This window comes from Canis lupus, chromosome 38 (assembly GCF_003254725.2).
Source record: "Canis lupus dingo isolate Sandy chromosome 38, ASM325472v2, whole genome shotgun sequence".
NCBI lineage: Eukaryota > Metazoa > Chordata > Mammalia > Carnivora > Canidae > Canis > Canis lupus.
In genome coordinates, this window is record NC_064280.1 from 11,738,317 (window position 1) to 11,757,478 (window position 19,162).

Sequence of the window (19,162 nt, forward strand, 5' to 3'; positions counted from 1 at the left end):
GCAGGCAAAATCAACCACTGTTCAAGAGGTATTTTTCTTTTTCCATTTTGCACAATTGCTATTTCTAGCTTGCAATAAACATGTGAATCGAGCTCAATATATAGTGGTAGAACATGGATTAAGTCTTCAAAAGCACCATGAGTGTATTACTTCACTCATTTTTCAAAAATCATCAAAGAACAAAGAAGTAGGGCTCTTAAATTCAAAATACACCCCTGCGGTTTCTCAGGTGGCCTATGCTAAACCAACTGTAATAGAGTCCCTTTTCTGTCTTTAGTTATTAGCAGTGAAGATTCAAAATTAACCTAATGCCAAAGATAAACTGGGTGATCCTTCTCTTTGATGCCATACTCTGTGCGAAAAGTAAATTTTGAAATTAGGCCCCGCATTTAAGCAAAAAAATTATTGCATTCATTTGGGATTTAAGGACGCTGGTCATTTTTGCTTTCAGGGTAAAACAACGCATACCTTCCTCTTGTTTTATGACAGTGACCTAAAATCTTGCCCACTGTTGTGTGGTCTTAAAGCCTTTGTTAAAGTCCAATTCATGTAAGATGTGTTTCTAGACACTTAAGCACATCTAGCCTTTTCTTTCAGCAAGCTTCTCTAGTCCTTTTTATTTTTTTAAGATTTTATTTATTTATTTATGAGAGACACACAGAGAGAGGCAGAGACCTAGGCAGAGGGAGAAGCAGGCTCTCTGCAGGAGCCCGATGAGGGACTCAATCCCGGGACCATGGGATCATGCCTTGAGCCAAAAGGCAGATGCTCAACCCTTGAGCCACACAGGAGTCCTTATTATTTTCTTGTGAAATTTTGTTTAGTGGTAGCCCATTAGTACTGTTTTACTCCAATCCTTCCATTGTCATTCTCAGGCTCCTTTAGCCACATGAAACTTGCGATTTTTTTTTTTTTTTTTTTTTGGTGCCCTTTGGTTTAGATCATTGGTGGGTCCCCAAAGTGACATTTTCAAGCTATTATTTCTCTTGGGAGGTCTCCACATAATCAGAGTATTTCTTATTCTTCTAATTCAGTCTTCAAGTTAGCTGTCTCAGAAAACATACATGGACATTTCAATAACTTGAGTTGATAAACATGTACCTAAAATTTGAACAGCCTTTTGTTTATTCTCTAGTTTCCCAAAGCAAGCCTGAAGTATAGTGGTTCTCAAAATAGGGTTCCTGGAACAGAGGCAGAGGTATCACCCAGGAAAATGTAAGAAATGAACATTTTCACGACCCACCCAAGATTTACCAAATCAGTTTCTGGGGGTGGGACCTGCAACCTGGGTTTTAACAAGCTCTACAGGTCTGATGTTCCTTGGGGTTTGAATATATTGGTAAATTTTGTATATGTATTTTGAATTCTTCTGATATTTATAGTGAATTAGCCAAAAAATTCTTAGTTTCCTCTCCAACCTCTAACCCAAGAAATATATATTCATAGTTAACTCTAAGCAAATTTACAAGCAATTGGTTTCTCTTGAGATTTTTTTTTTTAAGATTGTATTTATTTATTCAAGAGAGACACAGAGAGAGGCAGAGAGAAAAGCATGCTCCGTGCAGGGAACCCAATGTGGGACTCAATCCCAGGTCTCCAGGATCACACCCTGGGCTGAAGGTGGCACTAAACCCCTGAGCCACCCAGGAATCCCCACTCTTGAGATTTTAATTGACTTCCTTTATTTTCTTTAACTGTCAATACCCGTGTATTGACTTCCTTTATTTTCTTTAACTGTCAATACCGTGTCCTTAATTCTTAAAATAAAAATAAGCCTCTGCTTAAGGCATCAAGATTTCTTTCTTTCTCCTAGAGAACATTTTTAATGGGCAAATTTATTCCAGCATTTTTCCCTTCAAAAATCCAAAACTTAATTTTATTTTATGATAGTATGTTCATCAGATAGTGCATATTTAATGGTCTAAAATAATGTAAATCTTAGGCAATGACAATTCTGGAGCCTATGTGTCAAAAAAAAAAGTATAGTTAGTAACTGCTCGTTTTATAACATTTCTTAGCTGATAGTCACTGCTTGGCCAGTGTCAGCTGTAATAATTTGTATTTTGATCCATATTGCTTCGACAACTCACTTTCTTAATTACTGTGTCTTTTTGCAGTGAATCTTTTGAATTTAGTAACAGCTTTAGTCATTAAATGTGTGATGTTGTTGTTGACAAATAGGAACATTATTTCATTATATGAAATCCTACCTTCAAAGTAAGGATTTTCTGCATCATTTGTCAATAAAAGCCATTTACAAACTCCTCTGTCTGGCTGTGTTATTGATCTGATTCCTAAACTGCAACTAATATGAACATTAATCTGCAAATGGCCATAATTTTAAAATATTTCTGACAAACCATGGAAGGTCCTGTTCACAGTTACTCATCGGTGTGATGTAAACAAACAGCCACTTGTATCTGAATGGATTGTTGTAAGGAAAATTCAAGTCATTCAATCAAATACAAATTCAGGAGTTCCTTACCATTTCAATAAACTAATATTTCCTGTGAAGATGATGAAAAATGAGAAGGCTAAGATGCTCATGAGGATGAGAGGGTTTTTATAAAGCATTCTTTCTTTTCCGCAGGGTCTTCCTGATAGACTAGTGGAAAAATTGATCGTGACAAACCGTGGTTTAAGAAGCAAGTGATTTCACCTGGAGTGTTTAGTGAGAAAAACATATTTCACTGACTCATTTGAAAAGATATACCTTAGCTTCAGGAGAATAGCACCTGTGTCCACAGACACTTTTAGGTTTTTGACACTTTACTGCCTTGCAGAGCACACCACTGTGGTCCTTCCTTAACTTCTGGATTTTAGGGCATGAATGCTTTTTACGTAAGAGATCATATCCAAGAATGATGCCATTTGGCTTCCCTGGAGACATCCAATCAACTTGAAGGGATCTGCAATGGATAGAATAATCAATACCTCTGAGTAGACAACATTTAGCATCGCCGCCATCAGCCTGATGTACTTTGAGTTCAGCTCCCAGATTGGTCAGAAAGTCCATTCTGTCAACAACTTCTTATTAAGAAGCTGAAGCAAAAGAATATATATACTAATATATGTATGCTCATATATGCTACTACCATACAATGTGTTTAGAGAATCAATGAAAACTAGGTAAGTTTTTGGGAGGATAACACATGACAAGAGTCTACTTTAAAGAGTCCACTTTGAATTTCAGAGACAAGGAGAAAAGTACCATTGTTTTGGCTAGGCAGGAAAATGAACAGAAAATTTTGAGTTGTAAGGAAAAGTAAGACACAAGCAACATGATAAGGTGGAAAATAAGGTGGAAATTAGAACGTGTGGTAGACCTCATCTCTACTTAAAATCACCTTCTTTGCCTTCCATTCCCAGCTCACACTAGTGATATTGTCACATAGCTGCTCATAGATACGCAGCTAGAAAACCACAGTGGGAGCCTCTGAAGGTTCCTAGGCAATTTCAGCCTTTGTGGCACAGGCATCACCTGCCCCCTTTCTCTTTCTGCTAAACATGATGTCTGCAACCTCAGCAATCATCTTGCAGCCACTTGAGAAAGATCACAATAATCAAAGAGAGGCCACCATGTTATTTGCTATGGCTGAACCACTGCCAGCAACAATTTGCAACCTCTAGAATTATTTACTCAAGCCTCTGTTGTTGATGTTTTGTTACTTGTCGCCAAAATAAATGCCAAGATTGGTAAAATCTTGTTATCAATGGGTAAACTTATCAACTGGTAAAAATAATCAATGAATGTATTTATTTATAAATTATATCAAGTAATAAACTTGATAAAATCCCTCTACATACACTTTACTTTGACATATTTTAATTTTTGACTGACATAAACAGATTTGTTTCTCTAATAATTCTTTAAATATCACGGTCAGACATGTTTTGTGGTAAGAAATAATAGGAATTGCAGATTCCCATAACAAATATCTTTACATCATTCTGTACATTCACATTGCTTACATCTTTACATCATATTCTAGGAGATGCTTGATTCTTAAAAATGAGCAACAATTTCATCATAAATACGAGTTTACTTTTTGCAGGGGAGGTTGGTATACTATAAGGGCATAATGTCTGACCAAAACTTTATTGTACTTTCAATGATCTATTAATATTTCATTTGTTGAAATAAATGAAATCATAACATCAAGCTGTGCACTAGGAATCAACCCTGAATAAAATGATTCACTCTCAGGTTAAGGCTACAAAACTTTAATTCTGCACTTAGGACTACTTGACAGAATGATCCAGCCTAGATAACACACCCGTACTATCTTTAGCATTTTTTAAATAAGCTCTGTAAGCAGAATAGTTAAAGTTCTTAATAAAGCCCCAGAGATTTGGATATGACATATTCTTGCAATTGAGCATGGTAAGGAAAGCCTACTATTTGCAAAACACTAGGTGAATGTAAAAAAAATAATTATTTTTAGTCTCATTGTTTTCAAAAATAGGGGTGGAACTCTGGCATTCAAGATTAATTCTATTTTTATAATTCTAGAATTTCTAACTATAACAATTAATCAGTTACAAATAGTTACAGGCCACTTTTACATAGAAAACATTCTAGTAGATACTTGAGAAGAGAGCAAGCACACATAAGCTTAGTCCCTCCACTTCAAAGCTCTTTAAATCTCACAATAACTCATGTGACCACTTTTCTGCCATTGTGTTAGATGGTATTTTTGTTATGCTTTCATTTTAAGAAGAAATATATCTTTACAGGCAAAATTACTGGACCCTATCAGAATTCCAAGTGACATCATATATTAGGAATTCAATTAAGCCCAAACATTTACATTAAAAAGCAGCAGTCAAGATAAACCTTGACATTTTAATAGACTGCTAAAAAAAAAAAAGAAAAGAAAATTATTATTTCATTTTCTTGGGGGTACAAACATAACACATTCACTAATAAGACTCTGTAGATAGGAAATTAATGTCACCTACAAGAGAACAGTTTCATAGGTGACTTGTATAGTCACCATTATTATTCTAAGGTCTTTATCCAACTCTCAAAATTAATTCCACATTTTCCAGATACCTCTTTTGTATTCACTGCATAATCAACTACAGGAAAGACTACATTAAGTGACATTCAAGGGTCTGACTTTTCCACAAAAGCCAGTGAATTAGTAAAGTCTAGAAAACACCATATAGACTACCATGCCATTGTAACTTCTTCTAGCAGAGAATAACCGTGAAGTGAGACTGCTTATATTTTTAGTGATAACATGAACAGTTTTGCTTTTGAGGATCTGAGTCAGGTACATGAAGGTAAATGATCAAAGAAGATTCGGGTTTAACACCTATATATTTCTCATTAGAACCAAAGAGAATGACCCTGAAAAACCTTTTGGTTGCTGATTTGAAATGAAAGACATCTCTGAGAAATATGCACCATTATTAACTGGATTAATGGTTTCATACCTTTGATGTTTAAGAATAACAGAGAAAAAAACATTCTTATACCCATAGGAATGAATGTTAAATATTGGGGAAACAACCTGAAGCTTTTTGGTATAGATTAATAAAGGTTGTTTGCTTAGGCAGAAAAATAAACCAACTGTGAGTCCTTGTATGGATTTTTTTGGTAGATTTGTTCATAAAGTCATGATTGGAGTTTAACTTCCAGAACACTAGGGAATAAAATTTAAGCTACCTTAATAGTTTGTGATGAAAACCACTATATCTACACATATTTTGATACATGGATTCATTGATTGTTCAAACATGTTAGTTGGAGTTATTTTTTCAAATTATGTCACATTGTTGGTAGATTTAAATACTACTGTGGCCACCACCACAATAAATCGTCGCTTTTAATTCTTAGTTCAGGAAGTACAAAATAACATGAGGATAGAAAGCAGTATGGGAAAATCATTTCTTTATCACCTACCTCTATACAGGTGAATATTAACATGTTACAGGACAGATAGAATTTTTTTAAGGATTTTATTTATTTACTCACGATAGACACACACACACAGAGGCAGAGACACAGGCAGAGGGAGAAGCAGGCACCCTGCAGGGAGCCTGATGTGGGACTTGATCCTGGGACCCCAGGATCACACCCTGAGTTGAAGGCAGACGCTCAACGACTGAGCCACTGAGGCATCCCGACAGATAGAATTTTTATGAAGAATTAGGGTTCCCATGGCACTCTTTAATATTTTATTCCAGTATTTTATTACCATTTTGACAAAATGTTCTTGTTTGAGCCAAAGGGGGAAAAAAAAAAAAAAAACTTCATATACCTTATGATATCAGTCTAGATTGTGGATCTGGATTTCCTGATCATGTTTACACAAACCTTTTTTTCTTTCCAATTCAACTTGGTCATTTTTTGTTAATTATGTATGTAACACTAAAGTTCTTCCAGATTATGGCTATCACAAACGATCAGGTAATTTTTAATGTAGGATTAAATAAATATATGATGAAAAAATCAACTCTCATCTCTCAAAGCATTAGAATATTTAATTATGTATTAGGATATTTAGCGTAACTTGTAATAGGTGAAAAATCAAGACAAAATGTGTGTGCTTGGGTAATAGGAGATATAAAACATGTATACACGAAGCATTTAAATGTTATATAGCAATGTAAAATTGAGTGTTTAAATGTGTTTAGGCTACAGATATTATAAAAACACATAAGCAAAGATCACTGTGTTCTACACAAAACAATGAAGGTCTCATGGGACAAATGGCTGTGGACTTGAATTAGGGAATAAGGATGGAAAGATTCTGGGCAGGAAAACCAACATAAGCAAAAGTAAGGGGTGGAAATCAGCCTAGGTGTGTATGGAAGATTAATGTGATCAACTTGATGAATGAATAAGCTGCATCCAGCAGTAAAGGAGGGTAAATTTGAATAAAAGAAAAAATTTTCTGGAGTCCCACAAATACCATGCTGAGTTTGATCATGAAATAGTATGATTGTGAGTGTTGTCACCATCAGAATATAAAGCCCCTTTGAATTAATAACCTGACAAGTTAGAGTGGAAGAGACTTGGGGTAGAGAAAAATGTCAGTGAGCTACATTAGCAACTCAACTAGGAAAGAATGTGAATGGGGAATGGGAGTTTGAACTACAGCCCCAAACTGAGGATGACAGATAATGAGTTTCTCCATTTAAAAGTGGTATTTCACCTCTAAGGGGAACAGCAAGGTTCTATTGAATTCTGAGGATAAAAATGCTCTTTAACATTGTCTCATCACCCAGAACAACCAAAAATAAATGGAATTCTAGGAGAGTTTTAGAAACTCTCACTAAATATTTAGTGAGTATTTATGAAATACCTCATAGATGTCAGGCACTGTTCTCTAGTGATCAGTGAGCAAGATAGGTAAAGCCCACCCACCCACCCCTTTTTTTTTTCATAAAACTTACATTTTTCTTGGAGAAGAGGGACAGTAAAGAAACACGTAAGTATATCATATGCCAGGTTGGTAGTCTGAGCAGGCCTGCTTCTTCCATGTAGAAATCGGAAAGAAGGGGTGAAACAAGCCCAGAGAAGTCTCCAAGCAGAGGGAACAGGATGTGTAAAAGGCACTGAGGCTTGTTGAACAGCCAGTGAATCTAATAGGACTGGACTGGACTGAGCAAGAGATAGAATGTTGGAAAATGAGATCAGGAGGGATGGGGAAGGCTGGACTGGGGGATTGCAGATGATGTAGGATTTTATAGAACACAGAAATTACTGAATGTGTTTTTGAGTGTGTTGGAAAGCCATTGGAGGTTGGAGGTTTTTGAGGCAAGGATGAAAGAGGAGTTAATTATTTACTTAGTGAAGAATGACATCAAATCCACCCCCTAATTTCCACTGGCATACCCTAGGCTGAAGAAAGCATTCCAAATATGTCACTTAGAAGAAACTGGAAGTAGAGAAATTAGAGGCACTTGTTTCTCATGGTTGGTATTTACTGAGATGCAAAAATGTGTAAGTTCAATCTGTTGCTGTCCTTGGAGGATAGTAAGGAGTTTGCAAACAGCTTGACATGGAGTTTGACAGTCTATATAAGCAAAGAAAAAGTGTTTTCCTTTAGAGAAAGATTAGAGGTTAGGTATTGTCCAGAGCAGCTGCAATGAAAAGGTAAAGTGCAGAGTGCCACATGGCACAGATCAGTGAGCTTCTCCTGAGCCATGAGATGCTTTGCAACAGAGCTAGGCTTGAGCCAGCTTGCAGGTACACTGCTCGTGGTGGCAGCCTTCTAGGAAGAGGACACTGCAGGAAGAAGAGTCCCTGGGATGTCTTACTCTGTTGGCACCACAACAGATCAGTTATTGAGGATCACACTCGTGTGACGAAATTTGGCTATGCAGAGATCCTCTTGGGACCTCTCAAGGGAAACACAATTGTCCAGTAAAGTGCCACTTGACACACAGAGAGCTTTGGTGGCCACCCAGTGATGCCAGTAAAATAACATTGAGATGAGAACATACTGGATAAAAGGAGGGAAAGAGCAAGGAGAGGGGACCAGGCAAGTGGCGATCAGGCCTGAGCTTATGAAACAGTAGAATCGTTGAATCAAACAGGAGCTTAGTATTTTGCTGGAGATAGAAAAGACTTTTTAATACTTGATCATGAATCTTAATTATCAAAATGAGACTCATAACTAAAAATAATTCTAAAGCCATAGGATGTTTCGGAGAGACTTTCAAGAGTTGAGAAGATCACAGCCAAAGGATTATGGTTTAGGCAGCAAGTAAAGAGCAAAAAGCAAAGATTTTACCTCTTTGTATCTCATTGAATAAAGACAGCTCCATAAACTGGTTACATAAACTTAAATGATGAAAACTTGAGCCAAGGTGGCAGTGTTAGAAATGGAGAAAAGAAACACATATAAGAAGATGCTTCAAAAGGAAACATACCAAAATTGATATTTAGTGAACTCAGGGGATTAAACAAATTCAAAGATACATGTCTGTGACAGTACACAGGTGGTGGTGCATTTGTGAAAAGGGACGGGACGTTGGAAAAGATGATGGGTTAGATGAAAATGAACTTCTGAGGCTTGAGGTGGTGGGTGGACAGCAACACAGAAAATCGATGGAAAATTGCATACATGAAACTGGAGTCTGGGGAGGTGTCTTCGAGACATCAGAATGACCAAAACTGTGATGTTTAAACTCCATGATTAGGAGGGAGAGTCTTTCTCTTCAAGACACCCATGATGAATAAATGGATTTGGGATGGACCTAATAAAAGAAATGAATGGGTGTTCAGAGTACAGGGGACAGCATGGCCATTAAGGGCCAAAATAAATTAGGAAAAGCTGTATTTTGCTGAGAGGTACACAGTCTACCTCAGGCACTGAGCAACTTCTCTGGGAGCTTCAAGAGGTAGAGAAGTTATAGGAGTTTAGGAAAGAGGGGTTGCTGAGGAAATGAGGACACTGATGGCAGTCTTAAAAGTAAGCTCAATATTCTGTGAGGTATTTTAATAAAAAAAATGTCTCAAAAAATGTCTCTGATCATCAGAACCCACTGGCTATTAAAACAATAATTCCTGAATTATAAGACTTGATTTTATCTGTACAACAATAGTAAATATACTTCAAGTGATCCCTTTTAAGAGGCCTTCCCATATCCCTTACAGACTCTAACAGAGGGGCACCTGGCTGGTTCAGTTGGTAAAATATGTAACTTTTGATGTTGGGGTTGTGAGTTTGAGCCCTATGTTGGGCATTGAACCTACTTTAAAAACAAAACAAAACAAAACAAAAAACAAACAAAAAACTCTAACAGAAAGTTCTAGTCCAAATTAGTATGTATCTACACTTGTCCATATTGGTAAGGGAGGGAGTTTAGAATATGGATGAAGAAGACTTAATTTGACATATTACATCTACAGTCCAATATTCTCTCTATTAAAAAAAAGAATAAAATAAACCACAGCCTAAACTTTTTTTTCACACAAAATACAAAATTTTACTTCAGTGTTCAAGCTATCAGTCATGAAAAAAGTCAGAGAGGGAAAATTAAGGATAGAAATGATTCTCTGGTTGTATATATATATAAAAAAGTCATATTCTAAAAAAATAAAAAAATAAAAAATAGAGGCTCAAAGTTTCACCTCAAATTTGGTGAGGCAAAAAGAGGAAAATTCTTTTTCCACAAGCTCTAACCTTTTTTGCTATTTTCAACCCCAAACCAAATAATTTGAGCACATAAGGAGATTTATAAATGATGATAGTGGTTTAACCTTCATTTAAAGACACACACAGCCTGTGCTGCTTTCATAAAGGCTTCTGAGAAGTTGGTATGTAAAAATATCATTTATATCATTCAGTAGCTTCAGGCAAATTTTCAAACAATTATTTGCAAATGCTACAAAGACATTATACCACAGACTCCTCATCAATAATACAGCCCTGAACTGATTTGGAGCTGAAAACACTGCCATGGTTCCAATTAAAGACAATGAAAGACATGATCTGTGTTCTCTCTCTGCTTTCCTTTGACCCTCGCCCCTGGAAATCATGCATTTTGAAATACTAGCAGTAACTAATAAAACTCTTTCCTGTTTATGTTCCTCTTTTCTCTTTTTCAGCTTATCTATGTATAGAGAATAAATAAGTAAACTTTCCAGGCAGCCCAGCATCAAGTGAAGCTGTCAGCTCCTGTGTTTGTCATATTTCAATCCAAGCCAGAGCCAGCTAGCTATCTTCATCCAGCATAGACTCTACATTCTCAAGGACCAGAATTAATGAATTAACTATTGATTAAATTCCACTCTAGCAAATCCACCAAGGCAAATAAATGAACTACCCAGGGCACGTGTAGGCCATGGCCAGACATGTCTGGGCTATCGATCACTAGTTAGTATTCTTTTGGGATATAGAAGCAGCTGATGATAATATGACAAGTATGGAAAATGTGATGTAGAAACAGAGTTTGTTTCTGGAGGAGCAGCTTACAGAACTAGAAGGGCTCATGTGATCTTTCGACATTGTGTGCTAGAGCATCTTTGGTTTATTCACAATAGAAAAAAACATGCATAAATGCTTGTGCTACAGATGTCATATAAGTTAAGGCCAAGACAAAGATGAGTTAATGCAGTTCATGCATATAATCAAACAGGCTGATACACTCTCTGTATATGTTATTATAATACATGAAAATTAAATGTCACTATTTTGTCCTTCCAAAAATAAACAAAGAATCTAAGAATTGTGTGTCTTATTAGAAACCAAATTATTTAAAGTGCTATAGAAGTTAACTCAGTCTCCTGACATTTTTCTGGAAGAATTTCTCATTTGATTTTGTCTGTTGCTAATATAAAAGAGATTTTTTGAACCAAAATAAAAAAAAAAAACATAACTAACAAGTTTACATTGCCAGAAGTATAATAAAATTACACAAACAATAAGATGCACATAGGAGGCTAACTGCTTTGCTGTTGGTATAATTTTGATTAATGGCTTGGCAGCCTATAGCTGCTCATTAGAGTCTTGCCTTTGGAAAATGTTGCTTTTCTATGATGAATCATTTTTAGAAAGGAAAGATTTTTCTTGCCAATATTTGATTGTGAATGATTTCTGTCAAGTTTTTTCTAGATTTTGACCAAAAAAAGAAAAAAAAAAAAAAGGAAGGAAGGAAGAAACAGAAAAATAAAAAGAAAACAAAGTTGAGGTTCCTGGGTAGCTTAGTCAGTTAAACATCTGACTCTTGGTCAGCTCAGGTCATGATCTCAGGGTCGTTAGATTGAGACCTGCATTGAGTTCCCGTTCAGTGGGGAGTCTACTTGAGACTCTCTCTCTCCCTCTCCCTCTCCCTCTGCCCCCCCCAAATAAACAAATAAATAAATAAACCTTTAAAAAAAAGGAAAAAAAGTTGCCAAAGGGATTGGAATATATATTTTTTAACCACAACTATATATATATATATATATATATATATATATATATATATATGTATATGTATGTATATATACACACACACACACATATAGTGTATATATATATTATATAGTATACTATATATACTATATATTTATATTTATATATCTGTAGCTGGCCAATATGGAGTAAACCTATTACAGCCTGTCTTTCTGACTGATCACCACTAGAAAGTGTGTAGAAATTACAAGAAGCAACCACCCAAGGGTTCTGAAAAGTTAACAATAGAGGCAGATCAGGAGGAGAGCCAAAACTTGAAAATAAATTAAAGGATGAATTTGTCAGAGTTTCCCCTCTTTCATCTCCCATTTTAACCTAAGAGCAACCTGGTGTAGAACTGTGCACTGAGCAAGAAAAACCTGTGAGAAACTCTGTCTTTCTGGCCAGAGTACAAAAGGCCTTAAAAGCCAGAAGGTCTGAGGGAAATTCCTGTTTTCTTGTTTTCTTTTTTTCCTCTGTTCTGAGGATGATTCTATTCAAGGAGCTGTATTATAGCAGTGCTGGCCAAATGGGAATCTAAAATCCCAGAAAGAGAAAAATCTCTTTCTGACCAGAAGAACCAGGAACCAGGAAAAGGGGCTCTTGTGTGGCTCCCAAATAGTATGTGGGAGGGTATCCCTGTTTTTCCTTCTATTGTCTCTTATCTTATTTCCCCAATACAGCCTCATTTAAATAAAATGTAAGGAACTTGGAAAGCTAAAATTCTAAGAGAAACCATGTCTTTCTAGCCAAAGATCCCACAGAGGAGGTACAAGTGATCTGGAAAATGTGGGAGAAATCTCAGAGAAGAGAAAGCTAGGTGATCTTCTAACTCTGTGTATGAACCAACACAAGTCCTGACTCAACTCCAAACTGTACGTGTATGATTGCTTCCCATGCAAAAGAAATCTGAGCATCATAGCAAAGACTTTGAGACCTGAATCATTACATAGTTCCTCAAACAAATACCAGATTAGTTTCTGAAAGGTGCACACATGGAGCAGACATGAAGCAGCATAGCAAAACTTTTGAAAAGTGGGCTGTCATTGGAATCACTGAGCACCCAAAGCAAGACAGTATCTGCAGTCTGAAGCTAACCAGATGATTACCTGCTAAATGAAACAAACAAAAATCCTTCAAATTTTTAACAGGACTCAAATGATCACAATCTAATATTCAAAATGTCCAGGAAACAAACTAAAATCACTCAAAATTACACAAATCAAAAGGAAGTTGAAGCAGCTGTATTAGTATCAGACAAACTATGCTTGATATTGAGAAAATTATCAGGAAACAAAAGGGATTTTACACAATAATGAACGAATCAATTTACCAAGACATAGCAATCCTGAACGTTTATGCACCTACTAATAAAGCATCAAAATACATGGGGCAAAAAACTGGTAGTTCTAAAAAAGAAATAGATAAGCTCACAATTATATTTGGGGGTTTCAACATTCTTCTCACAATTTTTGCTTTTGAGAACAGTCCCAGTGAAGGCAACAAAGGCTTTTATCCTTCCAATTGTAGTCTTCCACTTTGAGTTTTAGATTGCCCTTCATCCCAGCTTTCCACTGTATCTAAGTAGCCTTAATTCATAGGCATCTCTGTTTCTCCAGAGAATATACTTCTGGTCTCCTGGGAGTGGAATATGCCAGAGAGCAAGAGAAGTAAACATCTGCATGCATAATATGGAGGTGAGGAGCCTTGAATTTTTTTATGGTTAATTTTATGCATCAACTTGACTGAGCCACAAAGTGCCCAGATATTTGGCTAAACATTTCTGGGTAGATCTGGGAGGTTATTTCTAAGGAGATTAGCATTTGAAATGGTGGACTTAGTTAAGCAGATTTCACTTAAGGACACATTTAAATATAGGAATTTTTTCATGCATTTAGGCATTTGTCCACAGATTACTAAATAAAGGGAAGTGAAACTGGAAAATCAGGGACATTAAAACCTAAACATTAAAAGATGTGTCCAGTGAAGATCAACAAATAATAATCCAAAAATTTAATTTACAGATTTGGGGTGGGTGGGGCGGCAGAAGGAGAGAAAGAGGATCTTAAGTAGGCTACACACTCAGTGCGGAGGCCTACATGGGGCTTAATCGCACAATCCTGAAACCATGACCTGAGCGGAAACCAAGAGTCTGATGCCTAACTGACTGAGCCACTCAGGTACCCCTTGATTTATGTAGATTTTTATAGCAACTTTTTAAATAAGATTGTCATTGCTGGGATAAAATCTTTGATTTTAACTTTCATTGCTTATGATCATTTCCTTGGATTAACTGGCAAAAAACATTACCTTGAAGTGATGCCATGAATTGTAGGTGTTGGTATATCACTCGGGGTATCTTCCACAGTGGTGAATTGGGTTCCATTACTTTTCACACAGGCATATTTGGTGCAGACTTCAACCTGCAAACAGCAATTTGCAAGAGAACAAATCCAATTATTTTCAAACTATAGACTGCCAATGGATCAAATCCATCTACCCTCATTTCATAGGACTCTCCTATAGTTCTCTACAACTTCTTGGAGTTCTATAAATATTAATTTTTGATGTTAATTGACTCCACTGGGATGAACTCAGAATTGAACATAGAAATGAGCTCAAGACAATTGATTTAGTGATTAAAATGGTGATGTTTAGTCTCTGGTTCCAACCATTCAGAAAGAGACAGATATATTAATCTATTTGGAGCACAGTTAAGGAATGGAAGATGTCTGCACACAGAATGGGTTATCACTGCATACTGCTCTCTAGATCTGTAACCAGGTAGTGTAATGATGATATCTTCCAGAAGTCCTGACACTTTATAACCAATAGCTGAAATGCTAATGTGAAACAGAAGAAAAATGAGGCCAAAGAAGCCTTCCAATGTGGCTGAGCTATTTTATATCCATTTGTTCCAGCTGCAATTGTATTTTTACCTTAATCACAGCAGAAAATCATCATTTACCCCTTTAATTCTACCACCTATTCTGAATAAAAACTGAGGAGAGTGGAGTAACTAAAGATTAGAAATCGAGTTGATCAAGCCTTAGTAACACAAGAGGAACATATTCAGGTAGAGGGAGGAGAGACAAATGAAGCGTACAGATGCCTGCTAGTGGAACCTCCACAAAGCGACATCATTCTGTTCCCAATGAAGGGATAAGCCAAAGAGAAACTGTACTTTTTCCAACACTAATTTACTTTCAGCACCTAATACATCAATGGAAGAGAGAAGGAAACAGGTGAATCTTAATCACTAACACTGAGCTTTTAAGTGAAGCAGTCCTCCGACTATCCACTGGCAGTTGAGAAAAAACAAATTCGATTCTTACTGTATTTGGTAGTTATGTCATTTTATTCATGGGGCATTTTGCACATAAATGGGAGTTGAGGTACATTTTTATTGTGCTGTTGAAGTTGTGCTCATTATTTGTGCCATACAGTGTTTTAAGGTAATATTTAGTAGATATTTGGACACTGTCAAGGTCCTCCACTCTGAGTATGTCCAATGAAACCCCAAATAATTTAAAGTCAAAGGAACTTAAAATACACTTAAACTATACTTGAATTAATGACAATAAAGCTTCATGCGTATTGGGGAATATTTGACTATATGGGACATAATAAGATAACTCAAAATCAACTCAGCTGAATTTATTATATAAAAATGTGCCCAATATTATAATGGATACTGGCACAAATAACTTTACTGAGTCCTCACAAGTCTGGTTTGTAAATTGGGGATTAGAGAAATCAGGGAAATTGATCAAGCTGGTAAGATATGAGATATATGATCTGAGCTTTACTATACCCTATTGTTTTATTATCTAAATATTAAGCATAGCTTTAGGTTCTTTTTTTTTTTTTTTTCTTTCTTGTCTTATAGCTTTAGGTTCTAAACTACTTAGCTATATCCAAATGTTTTTCCAGAAAGCTTTTATTTTGACTTTGGAAAAATGTGTCAATTTTTTTTTCCCACCCTTCCTAAGGTAATATTCCAAGTCTCCAGCTCTGGGGCAGGTTTCTGCTGCTATAGCTATATTGCAAAATGTGAATGGAACACAAATATATAAAGGTTTACAGATTCACATTAAAAATAAAATTGAATCAAAAACTGAAATTATTATTCCCTTTAAAATGGAATATATAAAGGAATTCATTCAAAAAGGTAGATATTTGCATTGGCCTCGATGTGTCTGCTTTATAATCAATACCTATTTTACAGAGGGGGTTAACACAGAGAACCTTAATTCTAAAGTATTAGGCATATCAATTAGGTGCACATTTTATTTTTATTTTTATTTTAATTTTTTAAAGATTCTATTTATATATTCATGAGAGACACACACACACAGAGGCAGAGACACAGGCAGTGGGAGAAGCAGGCTCTGTGCAAGAAGCCTGATGTGGGACTCGATCCCAGGACTCCAGGATCACGTCCTAGGCTGAAGGCAGGTGCTCAACCGCTGAGCCACCCAGGGATCCCAAGGTGCACATTTTAAATGGAGCCAAATCATCTCTGACATCATAAATGAAAATCACTGGAATTTGATATTCAAATTTCTAGCAATGCAACAACTATTTCAAGTGCAGCATTCCTGGACTGTGAAGAGTTTCACAAAAATATAGTTATCAAGAATAAGAACATCTTAGTTACTAATCACAATTTAAGTATGAGATTCTAATTTGGTCTTTTGTCTCCTTATCTTTTTCCATGTCCCAAGTCTGAACAAAATGCTCTCTCCTTAGGCCACTATGACTCAAACCAGTAGGTATGAGTGAAGCCTTTCATAGTAGAACATGCCTGAACCACTTACATATCAACTCTTGCTATATAGTAAGAAAGTTGAATCAGGACATGAGTGCAATAGCACCCAGTGATCTCACCTTACATTGCATTTTAAGTCCTAATAAAGCAAATGAATAAATTGCCTTTTGAGGACTCAGTCAACTTTCTCCATGAGGGCCCAAAAGAGCAAATCCTCCATCACCTTCCTAAACTAACCTTGTTCATAAAACTATGGCTAATTATTTTGAGTGTGATTTTTATTTTATAATCTGACCTATGATGTACATGCACATATGGGCTCACTCTAAGAACCATGAACATAAACATCACTCTACATAATCTAGGCTAAGATAATTTGGGTGGGTTAATGGAAATCACAGAGTATAATGAAAACTAATAAACATATCTTTATTCTTTTATCAAATATGCTTTTATTTTGTTTTCTGAGGAAGCTAGGCCCAGCAGTGGGAGAGGCTAAAGCTTGGTTGTGGCCAGATGATTGTGTATGTTTCACCTTTAAATGTGGGGGAAAGAAGGAGACGGAAAAATGAAAGCCATAGCATTGAATGGACAAAGTCAGTGAGAAGGTTCTGTGGTCAAAGTTAAACCTTTTGAAAATTATTTACAAAGCTCTATGAATGTTAGAGGTAGTATAGTTTATTTAAAAATTTACCAAATTGCAACCCTTCTCTATAAAATTTGAGTTTCTGAAACACTGTTTTTATCATTCATTTCTACATCTGGCCTTATTACCTTTTATATCCTAGCACTGTAAGAAGACTCCCAATTCCTTGGGGAAAAGTTCCTTGTAAATGCCTTAGTTGTCTCTATATTTTTTTCTCTTGTGAAGGTCAGTAGATCTCAAAGAGGTCTATGAGTTGGACCTCAGATGGTCAATGCACTCTGAAACTGCACTCTTAACTTCTGTCATATAATTATATACATGTTTTTCTAGGGCACAGTGCCCTAGAATTATAAAATATAAAATAAGTATCAGATTCGCAAAGAGGTTCAAGGGCAAAAAGGTCTAAATACAATTCTTCTCACATAGGTGAGGGTTGCCACACATGTAGTAAAACCCTTTAATATATCTTGCCTGCCGGACATTCATTTCTGTTGTCTCGTTGCCTTGAGAATCACAGAATGCTAGAGTTGGATAGAATGCTTCAAGTCATAGATCCATTACCCTTGCCTGATCCTAGAGACCCGGGATCGAGTCCCACGTCAGCTCCCTGTGTGGAGCCTGCTTCTGCCTCTGCCTGTGTCTCTGCCTCTCTCTCTGTGTGTCTCACATGAATAAATAAATAAAATCTTAAAAAAAAAAAAAAAGCATCCATTACCCTTAAAAAAAAAAAAAGGATAATTTGCCCTAGACAGATTATGTAATTCCTTGGAAGTTATTAAATTAGTAAATAGCAGAAATAGGGATAAAAAAAATGTCTCCACATTCACAGGCTGATTCTGATTTTGCTATCAGTAAAAGAACCAGGCAGGACAAAGGTAAGCTGCACGGTAAGATTTCCTGCAAATATATGACTTGCCCCATTTTGCCGGTGAGAATATCATTGCCACTGCTTTCCATATTACGATTATCTTCTCTCCAGAGACGCATGTGTTTGCCCACAGCAAATAGATTTAATCCTAATCATTTCCCCTCTTTTCTCTCCCCTCCCCCAGTACATAAATAATCTGTAACCAAGACGGAAGGTATCCACTTAGAGACATAGCCCAGCATGTTTTATTTAACATACCTATAAGCTTAACCATCAAAAAACAGTGTTCTAACCTGAATGTCATAGATAGTGAAGGGAGACAGGTCTCTCAGAATGAAAGACCCAGGCACATTCATTCCAGTCTTGTAGAGCTTATTATTTACATAGACAGAATATTCAGTGACAACACCATTTGGGTTTGAAGGAGATGTCCAGATGACACGTACAGCTGTACTGTTGATGATGACAACCTCTGGAGGAAGCATGCCCTGAGGCTCTAGAATTAAAGGAAGAAACTGAATAAACTCCAGCTGTCCCTGAAAAAGCACTTGTTAAACTAAATGCAGATTAGTATTTAGGTTTAGCAAAGGGTTCGTTGCTTATCTGCTTTTCTCTGATGAAGTTATCACAGTCTGTAGTCCTCTGTAAATTGGCTTATTATACTCTCAGTTAGAAACCATAAGAATTGGTGGTAAAATGCTTTATACCACCAGCATAGTGCTAATCTTCAATACTATGTGACCAGTGGGATATGATGATAAATTATTCACCCATCTGCAGCACTAACACATATCTATTATTTGTCTCTTTTCCCATCCTTTCACTCCCTACCTCCCAGGGAAAGAAAAAAAAAAAAAAGGAGGGGGGGAAAGAAAATTTGCTCCTTAAGCAAAAAATAAAACTCAAATACATTGAGGCTGAGGCTGGTGGAACGTAAAAAATCATTTGATGTTACTAGCTTGTAACTCAAGCAATATGAA

General features: G+C 36.3%; 1 protein-coding gene across 1 annotated transcript in view; it reads right to left on the reverse strand.

The window, feature by feature from the left end:
- Positions 1 to 19,162, reverse strand: part of USH2A (usherin) — a 686,658-nt gene that overhangs the window by 182,544 nt on the left and 484,952 nt on the right. The window contains 3 exon segments of the mRNA XM_025420646.3: positions 2,714 to 2,909; positions 14,208 to 14,320; positions 18,476 to 18,678. Of these exon segments, the coding sequence (XP_025276431.3) occupies positions 2,714 to 2,909; positions 14,208 to 14,320; positions 18,476 to 18,678 (512 nt within the window).